General features: G+C 41.8%; 1 protein-coding gene across 2 annotated transcripts in view; it reads right to left on the bottom strand.

Moving 5' to 3' along the window:
- Positions 1-24,600, bottom strand: part of bbox1 (butyrobetaine (gamma), 2-oxoglutarate dioxygenase (gamma-butyrobetaine hydroxylase) 1) — a 154,924-nt gene that overhangs the window by 22,043 nt on the left and 108,281 nt on the right. For both annotated transcript variants that reach the window (XM_059975987.1, XM_059975986.1), the window contains exon 7: positions 1,039-1,235. In XM_059975987.1, the coding sequence (XP_059831970.1) occupies positions 1,039-1,235 (197 nt within the window). The remainder of the gene's footprint in view (positions 1-1,038; positions 1,236-24,600) is intronic.

Genomic DNA, 24,600 nt, shown 5'->3' with positions numbered 1-24,600 from the left:
ATTACTGGTAAGAGTCTTGGCAGTGTGGAGGATCAGAGAGATCTTAGGACACTCAAAGCTGCTGCACAGGTTCACAGTGTTGTTAAGAAGGCATATGGTGTGTTGGCTTTCATCAACCATTGAATTGAGTTCAAGAGCTGTGAGATAATGTTACAGCTATATAAGTCAGACCCGACTATATAGTCAGACCCGACTTGGAGTATGTGTTCATTTCTGGTCACCTCACTACAGGAAAAGATGTGGATACTACAGAGAGAGTGCAGAGGAGATTTATAAGGATGGTGACTGGATTGGACAGCGTGCCTTACTTTTCTGCTTGAAGCAACGGGGGATGAGAGGTGACCTGATAGAGGTGTATGAGATGATGAGAGGCATTGATCATGTGGATAGCCAGAGGCTTTTTCCCATGGCTGAAATAGAGGGGGCACAGCTTTAAGGTGCTTGGAAGTAGGTACAGGGAGGATGTCAGTGATAAGTTTTTAACACAGAGTGTGGTGGGTGTGTGGAATACACTGGCCCGCAATGGTGGTAGAGGCAGATACAACTGGGTATTTTAAGAGACTCTTAGGATAGGTACACAGAGCTTAGAAAAACAGAGGGCTATACAGTAGGGAAACTCTAGGCAGACTCTAGAGTAGGTTACATGGTCGGCACAAAATTGTGGGCCAAAGGGCCTGTAATATACTGTAGATTTTTATATTCTATAAAGAGTGCAACTGTGAAATACTTCAGTACTCGAGGAACCATTCACCAGCCTGCCTGTGCTGTGGGGGACAGATTAATTAAATGCATTTCATTTGGTAAATAGGCCTTAAACTAAATGAAAGGAGGGAGATGCAGGAAATGTTCTTCCATCTATTAAAATGACAGGTCACAATTGTACAATCAGCAACATAAGAAACTGATGCCAATTTGGCAGTGAACTGGCAGAGAGGTGAAAGCCAAGTAATTTTCTAGGACATAACATTTGCTTTAAAAAACCACTGGTTCACAAGAGATTTTGATTAAATTATCTCACCCACTTGTTTCTGTACTTACTCAATAATTTTGTGCTTAGACTGAAGAGAGAAATCACAGTAATCTACTCCAATGTCTGTAAAGTCAACAAAAACAGAGGTAAGGATTTCGAAAGCCTCAGGATTCAGCCGTCTAAGTTGATTGGCAACATGGAATCCATCTACAATCACTGTTTCACCTCCAGCAACTGCCTTTTTTATGCAATGAAGGAACTGGACCTGGGCCAAAACAGAAGGGCATGATAACAGTCACAGAATATTTAAGGCACATCTTACTAATGTTACACTTTATGCAGGTGCTTGTAATTTTATCGCACGTTATTTCTACAAGTTCTCTGTAGTCAATGGACAAATTACTTCCAAAATGTACAATTAAGATTATTATAATAATTTATATGTAAATTTCTATGAAACAACAGATTACCAAATATCTGGAAAAACAAACTGATGTCTTTGCCAAAGATACAAGAGAGTGCAGATTCTGGAATCTGGAGTAACACAAGGACAGCGGGCCAAGCAGCAGCTTGAGAGGAAAAGGAATTGCTGATGTTTCCGGTTGAAACCATGCGTGAGGACTGAGAGGAGAGAAAGGAGCCAGTGGAGGGGTGAAGATGGAGGGGCAGGTTTAACTAGAACAGGGTACAATTGGGAGATGGAGTGGAGACAAACTAGGAGATGCAGATGGATCAAGCCGGGGAGAGGAGAGTGAAGGTGGATACAGCCTCTGGAATGTGATTAGCAGGAACACCATGTTACCAGTGATGCAAAAATAAAACATCCTAAATGTCATTACTCAAAATCATGGTGCACATTTTTGAATAGGTGCCATAGATTTCTTCCATCTTAGCTCCAAGAATATCAGTGACTTTCTGAAAAAACACTGCACTCCTAGTCACATAACTCACAACTACCATAGTGTCTTTTTTAGCTTCACAGCCGGCTACAGTTTCAAAGGCACAAATACAAATTCTTCAAAGTTGAAAATAAATGTATTATCAAAGTACATATATGTCACCATATACTACCCTGAGATTCATTTTCATGCAGCCATTCACAGTAAATACAAAGAAACACAATAGAATCAATGTAAAAACACACACAGCAAAGATGGGCAACCAGTGTGCAAGTACAATAAATATCAATAACATGAGTTATAGGGTCCTTGAAAATGAGTCAATAGGTTGTTTAATCAGTTCAGTGTTGGGATGGGTGAAGACGTTCCCCTCTGGTTCAAGAGCCTGATGGTTGAAGGGAAATAACTGTTTCTAAACCTGGTGATGTGAATGCTGAGGCTCCTGTAGCTCCTTGCTGATGGCAGCAGTGAGAACAGAGCATGGCCCGGGCGGTGGGGGTCCTTGATGATGGATGATACTTTCCTGAGACAATGCTCCTTGTGCTAGGTGGTGGGTGGGGCTTTACCCGAAATGGACCGGGGCTGTGTCCATTACTTTTTGTAGTTTTTTTTCATTTGGGGAATTGGTGTTTCCATACCAGGCCATGATGTAACCAGTTGATATATTCTCCACCGTGCATCTATAGAAGTTTGTCAAAGTTTTAAATGACATGCCAAATCTTCACAAACTTCTAAGAATATAGAAACAGTGCTGCAGATTCTTTGTCAGATTCAGAACCAAGTTTAATATCACTGGCATGTGTGATGAAATTTGTTGTTCTATGGCAGCAGTACTTTTTCATACATAACTGTAAATTACAGTAAATATATAAATAAAGTTAAATTAATTAAGTAGTACAAAAAAAGAAAAGAATTGTGAGGTAGTGTTCATGGCTTCAATGTCCATTCAGAAATCTGGTGGCAGGGGAGAGGAAGCTATTCCTGAATTGTTGTGTGTGCCTTCAGGCTCCTGGGTTTCCTCCCCAATGGTACCACTGAGAAGAAGGTGTGCCCTGGTCCTAAATGATGGATGCCGCCTTTTCGAGGCATCGCTCCCTGAAAATGTCTTGGATGCTGGAGAGGCTAGCGCCCATGAGGAGCTGACTGAATTCACAACTTTCTGCAGTTTCTTCGAATCCTGTGCAGTACTGATCCCAAAACAGACAGAGATGCTTTGTAATGGCAGTTGTGCACTGACTCAGGACAGACCACCTGAAGTAATAATGCAATGGAATTGGAAATTGCTGACTCTCTCCACTTCTGCTCCCCTGATGAGGACTGGCTCATGGACCTCTGATTTCCTCCTCCTGTAGTCAATGATCAGCTTTTTGGTTTTGCTGACATTGAGTGAGAGGTTCTTGTGGCATCATTCAGCCAGATTGTCAATCTCTCTGCTAACACGCTGATTCATCGCTCCTTTGATTCAACCAACAACAGCGAGGCCAACAACAAACTTAAGTATTACAGTGAAGCTGTACTTGGCCTCAGTGCCATATGTATAAAGCGAGTAGAGCAGGGGCTAAGAACACAGCCTTATTCTGTATGAAACCTGACTGCTTTTCTGATATGCACTGAATCACCAGTGTGACTTTCAAACTTATGCCCAGAAAAGGAGAAGGAATACAAACATAATACAGTCATTGACAAATGGAATCCAGCAAGGGTCAGGGCAAGCACTAATGGTTTGCAATGTACTACAGTGGTTCATTCAAGCTCGTTCAGAAGCCTTCCAATTTCCGGTCCTATTCTCAAAGCTCAAGCCGAGAAGTTTGACAAGCAGATCAACAGAGAAACCTCACAGTTCAAAGCTAGCAATGGATGGTTAGACCGGTTTAAATGCCGTCACAGGATTTCTCAAGTGTTAGTGTCAACTATAACTATAGCACCGGCGGAGGCAAGTGTACTGGTTCTCGAGCCACAAGAAGATGATACAGTAATGAAGAGCCTCCACCCCCACCACCACCCCTAAAAGTGTCTGAAGCCATTGAACACCTCGAGGCAGCCTCCATTGTCTGGAGACCCAGGAGGTGGACCACATAAAAACCCTCCAACTCAGAAGCATTCTAGATTTCGCTTGCAGCCAGCGACATGCTACATTCAAGCAAGGAACACTCGATCACTTTTTTAAGAAATAAACTGTAAGTTGTTTACAATATATATTAATGATTTAGACGAGGGAATTAAAGGCAGCATCTCCAAGTTTGCGGATGACACGAAGCTGGGCGGTGGTGTTAGCTGTGAGGAGGATGCTAAGAGGATGCAGGGTGACTTGGATAGGTTTCGTGAGTGGGCAAATTCATGGCAGATGCAATTTAATGTGGATAAATGTGAGGTTATCCACTTTGGTTGCAAGAACAGGAAAACAGATTATTATCTGAACGGTGGCCGATTAGGAAAAGGGGAGGTGCAACGAGACCTGGGTGACATTGTACACCAGTCACTGAAGGTGGGCATGCAGGTACAGCAGGCGGTGAAAAAGGCAAATGGTATGTTGGCATTCATAGCAAAAGGATTTGAGTACAGGAGCAGGGAGGTTCTACTGCAGTTGTACAAGGCCTTGGTGAGACTGCACCTAGAGTATTGTGTGCAGTTTTGGTCCCCTAATCTGAGGAAAGACATTCTTGCCATAGAGGGAGTACAGAGAAGTTTCACCAGATTGATTCCTGGGATGGCAGGACTTTCATATGAAGAAAGACTGGATCAACTAGGCTTATTCTCGTTGGAATTTAGAAGATTGAGGGGAGGATCTTATTGTAACGTCTAAAATTCTAAAGGGATTAGACAGGCTAGATGCAGGAAGATTGTTTCTGATGTTGGGGAAGTCCAGAACGAGGGGTCACAGTTAAAGGATAAAGGGGAAGCCTTTTAGGACCGAGATGAGGAAAAACTTCTTCACAAAGGGAGTGGTGAATCTGTGGAATTCTCTGCCACAGGAAACAGTTGAGGCCGGTTCATTGGCTATATTTAAGAGGAAGTTGGATATGGCCCTTGTGGTTAAAGGGATCAGGGGGTATGGAGGGAAAGCAGGTACAGGGTTCTGAGTTGGATGATCAGCCATGATCATACTGAATGGTGGTGCAGGCTTGAAGGGCTGAATGGCCTACTCCTGCACCTATTTTCTATGTTTCTATGATGATTGCTAAGATTCTTGAATGGTTTTATTTATTGTTTTGTGTATTAAAAAGCTTTACTAAAAATTAATTTGTGTTCTAATTTCTACAGTAACGACAATGATTTATTTGCGGAATTCTTTAATTCAAAGGTAATCTACTTGCCAGAAGGTAAATGTGCAAAAAAAAAACAGGTCAAATAGGGCGAAAATAGGGGTGTTTTAGGATGTTACGTCAACATTGGGTCAATTTGAATGCTGATTTTCTTGTATCCTGATTTAGTGCGACCCCGCTTTTATTGCGATGGCATTTTATGGACTGAAACGATCACATTATAATGGGGTTTCACTGTATATTACAGTACTATGCAGAAGTCTTAGGCACATATATATAGCTAGAGTGCCTAAGATCTTTACACAGTACTGTAGTAAATTTATGTATTGCATTGTATTGCTGCCACAAAAATAAAATCATGGCATGTATGAGTGATGATAAACTGATTCTGATATGGGTCTCTATTGTGGACTAAGAGTGGGAAACGTACAGGGAGAGGGGAATCATGATTGGGAAATAGGGAAGGGAGAGAGGGAATGAATGGGAAGTATCTGAAAGATATTCTGTGACTATCAATAATCCAATTGTTTGGAATCAAATGATCTTGTCTGATGTCTCAGGCTTGGGTGTGTCTGTACCGGTGCCACACCGGCTCTGGCATTCCTTCTTTGCCACCTGTCCCACACCCTCCATGTGGGGCTCTATTTTTTGCTTTACCAGATTTACAAACGCATTCTCCACTCCATCCATCACATTTTGTACATATTCTATGTAGATGGCACATTAATGCTAATAATGTTACCATGGTAGCCCGAGGGATTAGCACGACAGAATTGCAGTTGTTACTTATTGACAGACTGTCTCCACAAATATCAACTACAGCTGAGTGTCAATAAATCATGATCATCATATTTTCATCCATAAAAAAGGCCAAAATGAACAGAGATACGAGATTCTGTAGATACTGGAAATCGTGTGTGAGTCACAAAAAATGCTGAAGGAACTCAACAGGTCAGGCAGCAACTATGGAGGGAAATGAACAGTTGACCTATTGGACTGAGATTCCTCACCAGGAAAGGATGAATCCTGATGAGGTGGCTCAGTCCAAAATATCGACTGTTCATTTCCCTCCACAGATGCTGCTTGACCTGCTGAATTACTTCAGCAATTTGTGTTTGGTGCCACCATGGACTTAGGAATGGGGCATCATTTTCTTCTCTGAGAATTATAATAGATTGCTTGCTAACAAATGCACTTTACATTCAGAAAGGCACTAACAAATTTGGATTTGCTTGAAGGTACCTCACTAGCATCAGAGGCTTTGAATTCAATGTACGAGAAGGAACACTTGCCAATGGATGTGCCTTGCAGAATACTGTGCTCCCATCTCGGCCAGACATTGTTACTCTAATCAACGTGGCTTGTACAAAACAGGATGTTGACATTCAACAAATTATACAACTTACCCATGTCCTAATGTACTTGGGCATTAAACTAAGAAGCATGTAAGATTTCAGTGCAGCTACTAGCAACAAAATAAAGCAAATGAGTCAAAACATCAATTGATAAGAGAGGTTCCATCCAAGATGTCTCAGGCATTTGTAAGTCAAACAAGATACACTCAGCTCTACAAAGTTCACTAAAATCATCGTATTCACCATTAATAATTAACAACACAGAGGCTGAGTGCTATTTAAAGAACAATCTGTGCATCATCTTTCCCCAAATGAGGACATTTATACATAAGACATCGGAGCAGAATTCAGCCATATATTCGTCCATTGAGTCTGCTTCGCCATTTGATCACGGCTGATTTATTTACCCAACCCCATTATCCTGTTTTCTTCCCGTAACCTTTGACACCCTTACTAATCAAAAACATATCAACCTCCACTTTAAATGTCATGACTTCCACAGCTGTCTGTGGCAATAAATTCCAGATTCACCACCCTTAGGCTAAAGAAATTGCCCCATCCTCCTGCCACCCCACTAGGGGCCCTTTGGCCTCACCTACCACCCACCAGCCTCTGAGTCCAACATATAATTCTCCATAACTTCTGCCACCTCCAACAGGATCCAACCACCAAGCACATCTTTCCCTCCCCCGCTTTCTGCTTTCCGCAGGGACTGCTCCCTACGTGACTCCCTTGTCAATTTGTCACCCCATCCCTTCTCACCAAACTCCCTCCCGGCACTTACCCTTGTAAGTGGAACAAGTGCTACACCTGCCCTTACACTTACTCCCTCACCACCATTCAGGGCCCCAGACAATCCTTCCAGGTGAGGCGACACTTCACCTGTGAGTCGGCTGGTGTGGTATACTGTGTCCAGTGCTCCCGGTGTGGCCTCTTATATATTGGTGAGACCTGACGCAGACTGGGAGACCGTTTCGCTGAACACCTACGCTCTGTCCGCCAGAGAAAGCAGGATCTCCCAGTGGTCACACATTTTAATTCCACGTCCCATTCCCATTCTGATATGTCTATCCACGGCCTCATCTACTGTCAAGATGAAGCCACACTCAGGTTGGAGGAACAACACCTTATATACCGGCTGGGTAGCCTCCAATCTGATGGCATGAACATAGATTTCTCTAACTTCCAATAATGCCCCTCCTCCCCTTCTTACCCCATCCCTTATTTATTTATTTGTTTATTTATTATTTTTTCCCTTTTTTTCCTCTTCTCTGTCCCTCTCACAATCACACCTTGCCTGCTCTCCATCTTCCTCTGGTGCTCCCCTCCCTCTTTCTTTCTCCATAGGCCTCCGGTCCCATGATCCTCTCCCTTCTCCAGCTCTATCCCTTTTGCCAATCAACCTTCTAGCTTTTAGCTTCATCCCTCCCCCTCCTCTCCCACTTTCAAATCTCTTACTATTTCTTCTTTTAGTTAATCCCGACGATGGGTCTCCGCCTGAAACGTCGACAGTGCTTCTTCCTTAGATGCTGCCTGGCCTGCTGTGTTCCACCAGCATTTTGTGTGTGTTGCCCTTCACTATTCAGCAGGTTTCAATGAGATCCCCTTCATTCTTCTAAGCTCCAGTGAGTACAGGCCCAGTGACGTCAAAAACTCCTCTGTCGTTAACCCTTTCATCCCCAGGATAATTTCTGTAAACCTCCTCTGGACCCTCTTCAATACCAGAACGTCCTTTCTTAGAAAAGAGACACTAAACTGCTTACAGTACTCCAAATGTGGTTGGACCAATGCCTTATAAAGCCTCAGCATTATGCCTCTGCTTTTATATAATAGCTCTCTTGAAATGAAAGCTAACATTGCATTTGCCTTCCTTACTACAAATGGATCCATCTGTAGTAAAGAAAGCATGGTCTATCTGCAAATGCAGAAGCATACCCCTTAAATTCAAATATTAATAAGGTATCAAGCACGTAACAAATTTCACAAGAGACTTCTCCTGTCTTTATATTCTGTCAAAATTTTGAGCTTCACCAGAAATGAAAGTGTTCATATCAAGGTCTTGAACAACATCCAACCATGGGTTTCTTAGTTACAGAATGGGCTGAGGAGTTGAAACTATTTGCCATTGAGAAATGAAGAGGAAATGACTGAGTAGTTTCATAATTTCCAGCTGGTCAAGTTAGTCTTCAGATTACTTAATTTCCTCAAGAGATTTGAGAATATTTTTCTTAAAATTTAATCACAAATTCTTTATCCTATAGAGATCCACAGTTTACAAATGCCAGTGGATTTTGTCACAATGGTAATCATGAATAATGCTGGCTTAAAAAAATCCTCATGTAAAACAAAGATTTTGGTTACTGGTATTGTTTTGATAATTGTAAGAAGAAAATTACTTTCAGTTATGCAAAAGGTGGGCATTTAGTTGTTCGCACAGAGGGAACTTCGAGCACAGGGGAAATAGGATATGTTTATGAAAATGAATTGAAATTTGAATCTTTTACACATTCAAAGTGTATTATTGAGCACTCCTCCTAAGCCATATATCTGTCTGGTAAGTGGAATTAAATTATTCTCTCTTACAAATCAATGGCTTTTTTTGCACTTGATACCGATCCAGTTACAGTTTATATATTTCTTCCATCTGAAGAAAAACTGATTTTTAAGCTCACTATAGAATGATTTCAAGCCCATTAAAATCTGATTTATCAATTATTTAAAATATTTCAACCTGTAGTGCACAAATATTGGCTTGTTAGGCATAGTTATTTCAATGGTCATCCTTGGGTGGCAATGAGCTAAGTAAATGAACTTAAGTTATTTCAATACAAAGGTTATATATGAAAAGGTGACATCTGTTACAATAGATTGATGTTTTTTTCCATTATTCAGATTTCTCTTTTGTACTCCTAACAAGCTTAAAACTTCATTCACAAAGTTGGAGAAACTTAGCAAGTCAGGCAGCATCTATGGAGGGGAATAAGCAGTCAACGTTTTGGGCCAAGACCTTTCATGAGGACTGAAAAGAAACGGGATAGAAGCCAGAAATAGAAAGTGAGGGAGCGGGAGGAGTACAAACTAGTAGGTGATAGGTGAGACCAGGTGAGGGGGGAAATGGGTGGATGGAATTTCATAAGTAGCTTGGAGGGTATAGGTGGAAGAAGTAAGGGGCTGAAGATGGAATCTAAAAGAAGACAACAGTGGACCATGTAAGAAAGGAAAAGAGGAGGTAGCTATGAGCAACCCCATACAGATTGAGGAACTACTTTGTTGAGCACCTTCGTTCCATCTGCTGCAAACGGCTGGATTTCTGGTGGCCACCCTTTTCAATTTGATTTTTCATTTCCCTTCTGACGTGTCCGTCCACGGCCTCCTCTACTGCCACAATGAAGCTATATTCAGGTTGGAGGAGCAACACCTCATATTCCGTTCAATCTGTCAACATGAACATCGATGTTTCTAACTTCTGGTAATTACTTCCCCCCTCCCCTTCTCTCTTTAGCTACTCCCCCATTCTGGTTACCCTCCCAATCCTTCTCTTCTCCTCACCTGCCCATCACTTCCCTCTGAGTCCCCTCTTCCCTCCCTTTATAGTACGACCTATTGTCCTCTCATTTTCAATCCCTTTGCCTTAAGCCCTTTTCTTCTTCCACCTATCCCCTCCCAAGTTCTCACTTCATCCCTATCCCGCACCCAAACTTCTACCCCCTACACCTGGTCTCACCGATCACCTGCCAGACTATGCTGCTTTCTTACCCCCCCCCCACCAAATTCGATAACTGACTTCAGTCCTGTTCCTTTCCAGTCCCGATGAAGAGTCTCAGCCAAAACATTGACTGTTTATTCCTCTCTATAAATGCTTCCTGACCTCCTGAGTTCCTCCAGCATCTTGTGTGTTGCTCTTAATTTAGCATGCATTGCTTTGTCGCATTGGTGCAACTACACAAATGGAAGTATTTTAATATAGCTGGTTAGTTTTCAAGTTTTAATGCCAACAGATCAAATGAGTTGGATGAGGAAGTGGAGGGATGGGTTTGTAAATTTGCTGATGACACAAAGGTTGGGTGTGTTGTGGATAGTGTGGAGGGCTGTCAGAGGTTACAGTGGGACATCGATAGGATGCAGAACTAGGCTGAGAAGTGGCAGATGGAGTTCAACCAAGATAAGTGTGAGGTGGTTCTTTTTCGTAGGTCAAATATGATGGCAGAATATAGTATTAACGGTAAGACTCTTGGCAGTGTGGAGGATCAGAGAGATCTTAGGGTCTGAGCCCAAAGGACACTCAAAGTGTGGTTAATAAGGCAGACAGTGCATTGGCCTTCATCAACCATGGGATTGAGTTTCAGAGCCGAGAGGTAATGTTGCAGCTATAGAGGACCCTGGTCAGACCCCACTTGGGAGTACTGTGCTCAGTACTGGTCACCTAACTACAGGAAGGATGTGGGAACTATAGAAAGAGTGCAGAGGAGATTTACAGGGATGTTGCCTGGATTGGGAAGCATGCCTTATGAGAATAGGTTAAGGGAACTCGGCCTTTATCTCCTTGGAGTGGTGGAGGATGAGAGGTGACCTAATAGAGGTGTATAAGATGATGAGAGGCATTGATCATGTGGATAGTCAGAGGCTTTTTCCCAGGGTTGAAAGGGCTAACATGAGAAGGCACAGTTTTAAGGTGCATGGAAGCAGGTACAGAGGAGATGTCAGGGGTAAGTTTTTTACACAGAGAGTGGTGAGTGCGTGGAGTGGGCTGCTGGTGGTGATGGTGACGGCGGAAGCGAAAGAGTCTTTTAAGAGACTCCTGGATAGGTACATGGAGCTTAGAAAAATAGAGGGCTATGGGTAACCCTAGGTAATTCCTAAATTAAGTACATGTTCGGAACAGCATTGTGGGCTGAAGGGCCTGTACTGTGCTGTAGGTTTTCTATGTTTCTATCATTTGTAGCACTACATCTTTGCTTAATTCCGTAACTCTTTATGGTGCCACAATCCATTAAAAATAATCAGATTCATCTGAACAATGTATAGTTAAATAAAAGTTTGTGCTAATCAAAAACTTAAATTGTAGTAATTTACTTTTTACTACTAACTTTGAGGCTACATTTTTTTTAATCTTCCAGATGATCTGGCTTATGTCATGAAACATAGAATAATACCGCACAGCTATGTTGTTTTAATTTTCCGATTCCAGCCTGAAACCTGGATTTCTTCACATACAACTGCAGAATTAAGGGAATTCAGGACTGTCACACAAGTTGAAGTGCCGTTTTTGGGTAGCAGGGTGTGGCTGTCACCCTAACGTCATTTTGCTTTGAGAGGCGATGTGCATCACCTCCCAATGAGATCACCGCGCAGCAAGTGGTGCCCTGTTTACCATGGAGTCGGCCTGCTTTCAGCTGGCTCGAAGCTGATTGCCAAGAGGCATACTTTGCAGCTGTAACTGGTCCATGAATGATGGGTGGATGTCTCCAGCCCTTTCATGAAATCTGAATCCTCAGGAGCCCAAAAGCAGCTGAGGCATTACAAGTAGGAGTATAAGTTTCCCTTCTATTCTTAACACAGAGCGTAGACTCCAGATGTGATGGTATTGGGTTTGCTGCCCAAGAAGTTCGGAATTCAAAAGAAAATCTTAAGCCCTATTTGATATACATAACTGCAGGTACCTTCACTAAACAAAGGTTATACTGTAGTCACCTACAAAAGCTGTACACTCTTTAAAGGCTAGATCACGTCTCTGAAGATTATACAATCCTACAAAGCTGAATCAGTTCCCTATTTATAGTGCACGGCGAGTTTAGCTGCCAATACCCACTATTCAAGCGGTGTGTCTCCCCCCCCCCCCCCCCCACCTACTGAGGAGGAGGTACTTCATAGAAACCCTACAGCACAATATAGGCCCTTTGGTCCACAATGGTGTGCCGAACGTGTCGTTACCTTAGAAATTACCTAGGGTTACCCATAACCCTCTATTTTTCTAAGCTCCACGTACCTATCCAGGAGTCTCTTAAAAGACCCTATTGTATCCGCCTCCACCACCATCGCCGGCAGCCCATTCCACACACTCATCGCACTCTGGGAGGGCAAAAGCCTCTGACTATCTACACGATCAATGCCTCTCCTCATCTTGTACACCTCTATCAGGTTACCTCTCATCCTGCATCGCTCCAAGGAGAAAAGGCCAAGTTCACTCAACCTATTCCCATAAGGCATGCTCCCCATCCAAGCAACATCCTTGTAAATCTCCTCTGCACCCTTCTGATGGTTTCCACATCCTTCCTGTAGTGAGGCAACCAGAACTGAGCACAGTACTCCAAGTGGGGTCTGACCAGGGTCCTATATAGCTGCAACATTACCTCTCGGCTCTTAAACTCAATCCCACGATTGATGAAGGCCAATGCACTGTCTGCCTTCTTAACCACAGAGTCAACCTACGCAGCAGCTTTGAGTATCCTATGGACTCGGACCCCAAGATCCCTCTGATCCTCCACACTGCCAAGAGTCTTATCATTAATACTATATTCTGCTGTCATATTTGACCTACCAAAATGAACTACCTCACACTTATCTGGGTTAAACTCCATCTGCCACTTCTCAGACTAGTTTTGCATCCTATCAATATCCCACTGTAACCTCTGACAACCCTCCGCACTATCCACAACACCTCCAACCTTTGTGTTCCAGCTAACAAAGTAGTTTAAACACAGTTTATTTATTTTTAGTGATACACATTTAAATTTAGATAAAATTCTTGAAACACATTTAAATCTCTTATAAAAGATTACAAATTATTTCTAAAACTCTAACATATAGGATGTGTTTTGCAACCTTTTTTTATGCCATGGACCCCCAACTATTGATAGATTGGCTATTTGATGTGTTAAGTGATAGAATCAGTCTGGTCTGCAAACTTCCTTGAACTAAATAACTTAGCCAGTGTTGTCTAGTTTGATGCAATAAATAACATAACCCATTGTCTTACACTGCATTTCTTGAGTAGTCAGTATCATGCTGTGGCTGGTTGGCCGTGCTCTATAGAAAGTGCTGTTTGTTTGCAAAGCCGTTCTTTTAACTTCTGACTGACTATTGCTTGCAATTTATATTAACTAGTGCAGACTAGTTCTTGTTTATGACAGGAAGCTGAACCCAAAATATTCGTTAGGAGTTTAACTTACTCAAAAACAATTAATTGATCCCTGTAAACATCAACTGCTGCGTTAGAAAGCTGAGTTTGGCAAAAAGCACGCCCCCCCCCCCCCACCCCCCAGCCCTGGGTAGTGAATAGTAGTGAATATCCATCACACAGCATCATCACTGATCTTTTAAAGACTTGCATTTATCAAACTCCTTTTACAACTCTGGGATATCACAAAGCACTTCATGGTCATTAAAGTATTTCAGAGAGGCAGCCACTGTATTGTAAGAAACAAACACTTCTGTACCTACCCACAAACAGCAACTACAAACGTTTGTAGTTACCTTTCACCAAATGCAAAAATAAATAGAAAATTTGTCGGAGTTTGGTAACTACTTTGGAAGCCTTCAGTATTGAAGTACTGCATCGTTAATTACAAACGTTTGTATCTAACAAGTCAATGATACCAGGTATCTCTCATTTTTCATAATTATTACAGCCTTCTGAGAGCTTTATGTATGTTCATTTTCTTGAATTACTTCGATGTCACAGGTAAGAAGGCTCACTGATGTCTCTCCATCCTTGGAAGGTTGAAGAAATTCAGCATGTCATCGTTGACTCTTGCCAATTTTTATTGATGCACCATAGAAAGTATTTTGTCTGGATGTATAATGGCTTGGTATAGCAATTGCTCTGCATGTCACAAGAGCATTTTGGAGACAGCTCAGCACCCCTCTTGCACTTCTCACTGCCTCAGTAAAGCAGCCAGCATAATCGAAGACCCTCCCCCCCACCAGGGCATTCTCACTTCTCCTCTCTCCCATCAGAGAGAGTAGAAGATACAAATGCCTGAAAGCACATGCCTCTAGGCTCAAGGACAGCTTCCATCCCATTATCAGATTCATTAAAGGACCTCTTGTACAGTAAGATAGACTCTTGGCCTCACAATCTACTTCACTAAGATCTTGCACTTCATCGTTTATCTGCTCTGCACTTTTTCTGTAGCTTTACACTTTATTCTGCATTGTTATTATTTTACCTAATTCCAGCTCAATCCATTCACATGGGTTCTCAACCCTTTTTATGCCAAGAAACAATGCCATTAAGCCCATGGACCCTGGGCTGGGAACCCAATGACTTGAACTTGTATAAACAGTATGCAAGGCAAGGTTTTCACTGCATCTTGGTACATGTGACAATAATAAACAAATCTAATTATGCCTAATATATTTTTTCTGTGAATCAGAAACAACAATCTTCATTTGGAGATTTTTGATAACACTGTTATTAGATACAAAGTTGGTGATCTAATAATAAAAAATGCAACCAAAGATCTGGGAATAAATTAATCAGCCATTTTCCTTTAGCCTTTAAAATACTCGTAATTGATCATAGACAATCTTGTTACATAATAATTTTTAAATAGTTAGATGAAAAGACAAAAAACCCTGAATAAAGATGAATTCTAACCATGAAATTTGATCTTCATCCTGGGTACCACATTACAGGAAAGACGAAATTGCAGTGGAGTAAGTACATGGGAGATTCATAAAGATGCTGATGACGTCTGGAAAATGGGAGTGGGAAATGAAGCCATTGAGCAGTCAGAAAAAACTGGATAAGCAATGGTCATTGTTTTTGGAATCGAGGAAGGTAAATGGAGACTTCATTGTGGTATATGCAACAGGAAGTATCTGATTCTAATAGAAGAGGGATCAAAAGCCACACAGGACAGATTGAAAACTGTTGGTAAGAGAGATTAAGATCTTACTTTTCACTCAGACTGAGAGACGTCTGGGGCTTACTGCCTGTGAGGATGATAGATTATTAGTACACTCAGAAAATATTTGGGTTCGTACTTAAACAGCCACGCCTTTGGGTTACAAGTACTGGAAATGGAATGTGGAGATTAATTCTTCTTTAACCAACACAGACATGATGGACTAAATGGTCCCTTTCTATCTTGTACATTTTCTATGATTCCTATCAATAGCTTAAAACTGATCAAGGGTTCTGTGCAATGCCTCTCTTCTATGTGTACCCAGTGAACCCAAAATGAAGTTATAGCATTGTATTAAGCAAAACTACTTGGAAATATAGGATTGCAAATTGGCAAACCTTGCTTGACAGAAACTTTAGCAGCAATAAGTGCATAGAGGAAAGCAGTAACTCTGACCTTAACGATGCTGGAGTTTACTTAATTTGCTTATCCACCAGTGCATAATCTGTGTTGGCATATGCTCACATTTAAAATAGAGTAATAGAGCACTCCAGCATAGAACCAGGTCCTTCAGCACACCCATCTAGTTCAAGCTGCTTGTCCCCAGACTATAGCCCTCCATACCTCTCTCACAAATCCACATCCAAACTTCTCTTAAATTTACAACAGAACTGGCAGCTTGTTCCACACTTGCACTGCCCTCTGAGTGAAAAAGTTTCCCCTCAGATTACTCTTAAATATTAAACACCACAGATTCTGCCGATGCTGGAAATTGAGAGTAACACACAGACAAAAAAAAAAATCTGGAGGAACACAGCTGATCAGGAAGCAACTATGGAGAGGAATATACTGTCCTGAAGAAGAGTCTTGGCCCAAAATGGCCACTTTATTCCTCTCCATAGATGCTGCCTGACTTCCTGAGTTCCTTTAGCATTTTTTATGTGTGCTTCCCTCAAATATTTCACCTTTCACCCTAAACCTATAACCTCTAATTCTAGTCTCACCCACCCTGGGGGGGGGGGGGGGGGGGGGAAACGCCTGCAACTTTATGCCCCTCATAATTTTATGTACCTTCATAAGATCTCCTCCCCTCACTGTAGCTAGGTGACCAGAACTGCACATAAAATTCCAAACTCAGCCTCACCAATATCTTATACAATGCAACAAATTGGAACCACCTCAAGCACATAGTTCCAACTCATACTATGATTTTTCAAAATTTCTAATAAATTGCCTATAATGGAGCTTGAAATCAGTGGATAAATTTAAAACAAGCTGATATGGTGATGAGAGAAATACTTCAAAAACTTACTTTGTAGATCCAACCAATTACATAGTATCATGGTAGCTGAAACAGCAAAACTAAGTAGCAATTGTTGAGAGAATTAAGACATTTTTATAATGATCTGACAAATTATTGTAATAGTAATATATGTGCTAATTCCTACACAACACATAATATATAATTTTAAGACATCAAATATCCAGAACAGTCTTAAACATGTTTTTTCACAAGATGACATTAGCAATACACGGTGGGCTGTTCACAAAACTTCTAGATATACCTCTTCTGAACTACTACTACTACTACAATCTTCAGCCTGTGACTTCCCATTAGTAACGTACTTTTAAACAGACTTAACTAACTAGAGATTTCAAGGTACCCTGAAGGATTTTGCAGACTCAACTCTCAGGAATGTAGGTACGGCACCCTTAGCGAACGAAGGTATATTGCCGTGGCCAGAGCAGAGGAAGGAGGGGAGGATTCTAGACTGAAATGGCAGGGTGCAGAACTTCCTCTACCCAGTATCATGTTAGCAAATGTGCAGTCACTGGAGAACAAAATAGAGGACCGAAGGACAAGATTGCTATGTTGAGGGAAATGAGGGATGGCTGAGTTCTCTGTTTCATGGCTCAACTCGGATAGGCTGGAATTGGCAAACAGACCTAAGGAGTTCTCCATCCACTGGATGGACCGGACTGCAAATTTGAAGAGGACAGAAGGCGGGGGTCTCTGCTTCATGATAAGCTCTTTACGGTGCTCAGACGTATTGGTCTGGATGTACTCTTGTTCACCCAACTTGAAACATCTAATGATTAAGTGCTGTCCATTCTACTTACAGACAGAGTTCTCCTCCAGGATCCCGACCACAGTTCAAATCACTGAAGGGGACTTCAATCAAGCTTGCCTGAAGAAATCTTCGCCCATTTATCATCGATGTAAACACATACAGCACCAGGGTCCCAACATACTCACCCACCTCGACACCACCAGAAGGAATGACTACTGTTCCATGCATAGACTGTGTTTTGAGAAATCTGATCATCTGGCTGTTCACCCCCAACCTGCATACAGGCAGAGGCTACAGAGCAAGACTCCATGAGTAAGGATAATGAAGAGGTCACCAAGGCAATGGAGCAGCTACAGGATTGCTTTGAGTCGGTGAACTGTGTCATATTCAAGGACCCATCAGAGGATCTAAATGAATACCCCATGATTGCCGTGGACTTTATAAAGTCAGTCATGGATGAGTGAGTTCCCACAAAGTCATTTCGATCTTCCAGAGCCTTGGATGAACCAAGAGATCAAGGATCTGCTGAGGGCCAGATCAGTGACATTCAGGTCTGGCAACCAAATAAAATACGAGAGGTCCAGCTATGACCTTTGGAAGGCCATCTCATGTGCAAAGTGGCAATTCTGGACCAAACTGGAAACACAGAAAGATACACAACAGTTGTGGCACAACTTGAACACTATCACCTTCTACAAAATAAAACCAAGCAACATATGTGACAGCAAATGCTGGGAGTCTGTGGATAGTCAGGAGGGTTGTCAGAGTTTACAGCGTGGCACTACTGGGCTGAGAAGTGGCAGATGGAGATCAACCCAAATAAGTGTGAAGTGGTTCATTGAGGTCAAATTTAAAGACAGAATATAGTATTACTGTTAAAATTTTGGCAGTGTGGAGGATCAGAGAGATCTTGGGCTCCATGCCCTTAGGACACTCAAAGCTGTTGCGCAGGTTAACAGTGTTGTTAAGAAGGCGTATGGTGTGTTGGCCTTCATCAACCGTGAGATTGAGTTCAAGAGGTTTACTGTGAATGCCCACAAGAAAATAAATCTCAGAGTAGTATATGTTGACACACGTCAAAAATTAGACAGTAAATTTACATTCAACTTGAACTGATTTTTGCTTAATAAGATTGACTTTTGTTGAACAGCCATGAAAATGTACTTTATCAGAAATTATATCATAATTTGTCTTAAAATGATTTAATTAAGCTTTAATTATGCTCTTCTGGTATTCTGACAGAAGTTCCTGTGTTGATGATTTTGTTTGAAGCTTTAAAAAAATCTAAAAGCAACACTGTGATGCATCCTTTTGTGTAGTTTTATTTTGTGTAGTTTTACTTGAAATATTACAGATTTTTAAATTTTAAATATCCTCTTCTTTTTTGACATTCCTCCAATGTAATGCTGGATGTTGTGCTTTGTACAGTGCTCACAGCAAAATAAAAACATGTTATCCACTTCTCAGTATGACAACTGTGTTCAGAATGGATGTTTTCATTAGATGGAAGACTGGAGTTCAATAAAGAACAAGGAATGTATTAGAAATGTATATGGAGATTGAATTTCAATGGTATTTTTGTAATCTTAGGAACACTTGTATAGATACACAAGGATAGTACACACTGGCAGAAAAGGTCTTTCAGGAAATAAGGTTTTATATACTTCTACAAATGTAAAGGGTTGGTTTTTAATTTATTTTTAACACTTTTTAATGACCTGTCATATTATTTTTAATTGCCAGTTTGCCGCCAGGCTTCCTCCCCTTTAAACTGGGAGCATGAGGCTGTCTAAACCACAAGGTTTTCAGACTCCTTTCCCTGCGGTCCTGCAGTGCAACGGTTTACTTTAGGTGCCAGGCAAGTAGGGACAAACAGAGATACAGATTAATTTATTTACCTCACGTACATACAGTGAAGTGCTTCGTTTACGTTAACAACCAACACATCCGAAGCATGGGATTGGGCCAGCCCGCGGGAGTCGCCACACATTACGAGACCAACACAACATGCCCGCAATGTTCGGCAGAACAACTCAAAACGTAACAGGCAACAAGGCAACAGCAAAACAAGCCCATTTCCTCCATCCCACCCTCCTACACAAACAGACGGTCTTCCAATTCAAGATCAGGTGTCCAACCATTAGGCTTTGACTTTATGCTTTCCGAATGACCTTCAGTATCGAATCCCGGATGAGCAGATAGGGCCCCAAACCCCAGACCTCAAACTCTGGGCTTGCTGTTTGGGCTTTGTGGCTTCTGCTCACACAGACATTCGACCCTGAGACCCATGGATGTCCTAGACTCCATTTGTCCATATCGCTGGCCTTTGATCACAGAGGGTAGGCTGTCCTTTGTTATCCATCCATGTCGCTGGCCTTCAAACGCTGAGCGGAGGCATGGACTCCAGAGGTTCTTTGGCACACATCCACACTGTTGGCCTTCGAGCACGGGGCAGAGACTAGCCTCCTTTATCACACGTCCATATCATTGGCCGTCATAAGCAGAGCTGAGGCCGTCCAGCCAGACAACTAACTCTCCCTCATCTCTGTCCCTAATCTCCAACTTGATCCCTAACCCCCCTCTCTGTCCTCAAAACCATCCCTATGAAGTTGAAAAATAACTCAATCTGATCCATGATCTCCATGGAGACTGTAGGTCAGTGCCATCTTGCCTAGAAGACTTACCACATTTAAAACTTTAAATCAAATTACGTAGAAATCCACAAGTAGATTTCTGCTTTTCTAATAGAAGTGGCCAACTAACCAGAGCAGTAACTGAGAACCTAAAATAAATCAGATTCTGAAAACCTGAAATAAACCAGAAACTGCTAGAAACACTTAAAGGGGTCAGTGAGCATCAGTTTTCACTTTTCACGTCTGAGATCCATTCATTAGTACTCAGAAAGTGAAAACAAGGTAGTTTTCAGTTAGAGAAAAGTCAAGGAGGCATGGATGACAAAGGAATATCTCTGATAGGGTGAGACCAAATGTTACACATATTTGTTTGCTAAGTACCCCTTATCCGAAAATCCAAAATAGGCAAACCGTCTCCTGCTATTCCACTGAAAATTGACTTATTTTCTCCCTTTCCCAGTTCTGTTGAAGGACCTTGAACCTAAACGTTAACTCTGTGTCTCATCCCACTGATGCTCTCTGACCTACTGAGTATTGTCAGTCTTATTTCTAATCATAACAGTTCAGACGACTAAAAAATATGCATTGAACCAAGGTTCTCTATCACTTTACATTAACTACTTATTAATGTTATCCCCTTATGCAATTGGAGCCTGGATTTGCTCATTTATAGACCACAGTCAGTTCAAATTGGCAAAAACATCCCCTCCACAATCTCCATCAGCACAGGAATACCACCAGGTTGTGTACTTAACCCCCTGCTCTACCTACTTTATGGCTATGACTGTGTGGCTAAGTACACCTCCAAAACCATTTACAAGTTTGCTGAAGGCTGTTGTAGGCTGCATCAATCAGCATGCAGGAGGGAGACTGAAAACTTGGCTGAATGATGTAATAACAACAACTTCTCACTCAATGTTAATAAAGACCAAGGAGCTGAGGGAAACGAGAGGTCCATGAGCCAGTAATCATCAGAGGATCAGAGGTAAAGAAGATCAGTAACTTTAAATTCCTGAGGGTCACTATTTCAGAGGGGCCTGTTCTGGATCTGTCATATAAATAATATTGCAAGAAAAGCACAACAGGGCTTCTACTTGCTCAGGAATCTGTGGAGGTTTGGCATGTCATTGGCAAACTTCCATAGATGTGTGGTGGAAAGTGCACTGACTGGCTGCATTACGACCTGGTATGGGACCACCAATGCCTTTACTGAGTGGAAAATCCTACAAAAGGTAGTAGATTCAGCCCAGTACATCACGGATAAAACCCTCCCAACCATTGAGCATGCCTACATGAAACGTTGGCGAAGAAAAGAAGCATCAAAGATCCTCACCACCCAGGCCATGCTCTTTTCTCAGTGCTGCCATCAGGGAGAAGGTACATGTGCCTGAGGACTCACACCATCAGGTTCAAGAACAGTTACTATCCCTCAACCATCAGGCGCTTGAACAAAAGGGGATAGCTACACTCATTTAAGGACTCTGTTATATTGCTATTTCATGCTTGTAACTTATTGCTATTTATTTATATCTGTATTTGCAGTTTGTTCACAGTTAACAGTTCCTGATGTTTACAGTTTACAGTTACTGCTCTATAGATTTGCTAAGTATGCTCACAGAAAAAGAATCTCAGAGTTGTATGTGGTGACATGTTTGTACTCTGGTAATAAATTTTACTTTGAACTTCGAACTTCAAAAAAGAACCTTGATGGCTTATTTGGTTGTATATAATGCGATCAGCCAGAACTTCTAGTTTTACAGAATTATCTCTCCGTACCTCTGAAATCTTTTGTTATACCAGCAATTTAACAGCTTCTTTTTCCAAGAAAAATCTCATACATTACTCACATCAAAATGACTGTCTATATTGAAGTTAATGTGCCAAATACACGTCCATTGTCAGAATCAGAATCTGACTCACTATTGACTTCGATGACATGAAATTTGTTCTCATGTTTATAAAATTTGCAGTTTTACATTGAGTCTGAACTAAATATGTTTTTGTTCAAGTTCAGGACAGGTATGTGTGCATGGAATTTTGCAAATCAGCACAATTTGATGTTGCTCATTCCCATGTAAACCTCGAGGATTAGTTCCAATACTCAATTACAGCTGGAAAGACTTATGGAAAGCTTACCATTTGATTTCTGACAACTGAATGACAAGTATAGAGAGATTCAGAAGCCTAGATGTCATTATGAAACACAAACCACTGACGGGTACATTCAACTGCTTTGAAGTGGCTCTGCTCATTTTTAGTGGAAAATGGCACTTGCTTTGGAATTTGTTTCAGACTTTCTGAGCTTTCAGCACAGCCTTGTGAATAATCAACTGGCTATAGAGACGGGCAGCTCTGAATCAGCCTCCATGTTGGTCTGAAATTCCAAAGTCAATGAGTTCCTTATGGATAGATACAGACCATTTCACTGGGCTGAAACACAGCAGCTACTTGGAGAAGTCCTGATCCTTTCACCTGTCAGCTTGTATGCCCTCCCCCACCTCTTTATTCTGGCTTCTTCCCCTTTCCTTTCCGGTCCTGAAGAAGGGTCTCGACCAGAAGTGTTGGATTTTCACTCCTTTCCACAGACCTGCTGAGTTCCTCCAGCATTTTGTATACGTTACTTAGAAAAGAGGTACAGGCGGATGCCATGCCTGCACAAGCTTCAGCAATCTGCTCTGATGAAGAACTTACAAAATATTCATCAAAGTGCCAAGAGAAAAAGCTACGGAAGAGGGTAGGACTGCACTTTGAAGTGATGAAAAGGCTTGCTGCTTTATGTGATCAAGGACTCTGTGGGCAGGAGAATAGCTCACAGTCAAATCACTAAAGTTACAGTATAATTCCAGATAAATTAAATAGTAGCTTAGTAACCCAGAAGGCAGAATAAAACTAATTGATTTGCCATGTAAAAATATTCATATAACTTAATGAGAGAAAAGCTGTTGCAGTCTTGAAAATGTAAATAGTTAATTGTGAAAACATAATCTGGTTGATACTCTCAGGCCTTGCGTCTGTTGGTCTAGAGATAGACATTGCATACGGAAAAGTCCACTGCTGAATATGGTATGTTAAGAGTGCAGATTCACAGACACAAACTCTCTTAAAGTGCAGAGTTTTAAAAAACATACTCCATTTAGTGTTCACTGTTATAGATGCACCATAGAAAGCATCCTATTTGGATTCCTCACAACATCAAACACAAAATGCAGGAGGAAATCAGCAGGCCAGGCAGCATCTATGGAAAAGAGTACAGTCGACATTTCAGACTGAGACCTTTCATCAGGTCCAGCTGAAGGATCTCAGCCCGAAATGTCGACTGTACTCCTTTCCCTAGATGCTGCCTGGCCTGCCGAGTTCCTCCAGCGTTCTGTGTATGCTGCTTAGACTTCCAGCATCTGCAGATTTTCTCCCGTTTGTGATCGGATGCATCACAGCTCAGTAAGGCAACTAAATGGTCTCAAACCACAAGAATCTGCAGAAAGTTATGGACGCAGCTCAGCACATCATTGAAACCTGCCCTCCCTCCATGGACTCTGTCTACACCTCTCACTGCTTCAGTAAAGCAGCCAACATCATCAACGATCCCATCCACCGTACACACGTTCTCTTTGGCCTGTCTCCCATTTGACAGAAGATTCAAAAGTCTGAAAGCACATACCACCAGGTTCAAGGCCAGCTTCTATCTCACTGTTATAATACTATTGAACAGTACCATATGAGGGACTTTTGACCTTACAACCTACCTCATCATAGACTTGTACCTCATTGTTTGTCTGCACTATACTCCCTCTATAACTGTAATATAGTTGTCGGTAGTTGTCATCTGCCTGTCTCGAAGGACAAAGGGTGGCGATGATCATCACCAACCTTGGCGGAAGGTTTGCAGATTCTGAGATGCCCAGTTGTCAAGATCCTCTTCGTTGTTTCACCAGTGTAGTCCAAAGGAAAGCTTATGAAGCAATATATTTGGCACCAGCTTGGCTACAGGAGAGGCCGGAAGGATGTTAAATGACGTCCAGCCACGTTAGGGGCCCCACTCTAGATTTGCTAACTGGGTTTACTTCCGTAGCTTTTGTTTCTCCCAAGGCTGCCCACAAAGCAGTGGGGCTATTTTACCCATAGCTGGGGATAAGCAACAGGGCATGTCCACACACCGGTGGGCCTGCATGCTACATGTGCAGGGGCCAGACCTCCTCTCTGTCCTCTATACTATAATCAACTCTGGTTAATTGGTCCATCAGTGAATCGGAGCAGCCATTTATTTGGAATGCTCTTAAAGGACAAAAACAAACAGAGAAAATAGCCAAGGTTCCCTTCATCTATTTAGGACACTATGCCGTTTAATTGCAGAAAGACACTGTTGTTGAACAGTTCCTAATTAGTGTCAGATGCATGCACTTGTATGGACGTTAGACACTACACTGTGCTTAGAGTGTGCAATTTTTAAAAGCATCATTTGCACGAGCAAATGCATGTTCAAAAAACTAATTTTTATCACTGGTAGTTGGTGAGAAATAAGTAGTGAGATAATTCAGGACTATCTTGTTCACTGCAGTTTC

The sequence above is a fragment of the Hypanus sabinus genome, chromosome 7 (assembly GCF_030144855.1).
Source record: "Hypanus sabinus isolate sHypSab1 chromosome 7, sHypSab1.hap1, whole genome shotgun sequence".
Lineage (NCBI taxonomy): Eukaryota > Metazoa > Chordata > Chondrichthyes > Myliobatiformes > Dasyatidae > Hypanus > Hypanus sabinus.
The sequence above is the reverse complement of the archived record's forward strand: the minus strand, read 5'-3'. Positions and strand labels throughout refer to the sequence as shown.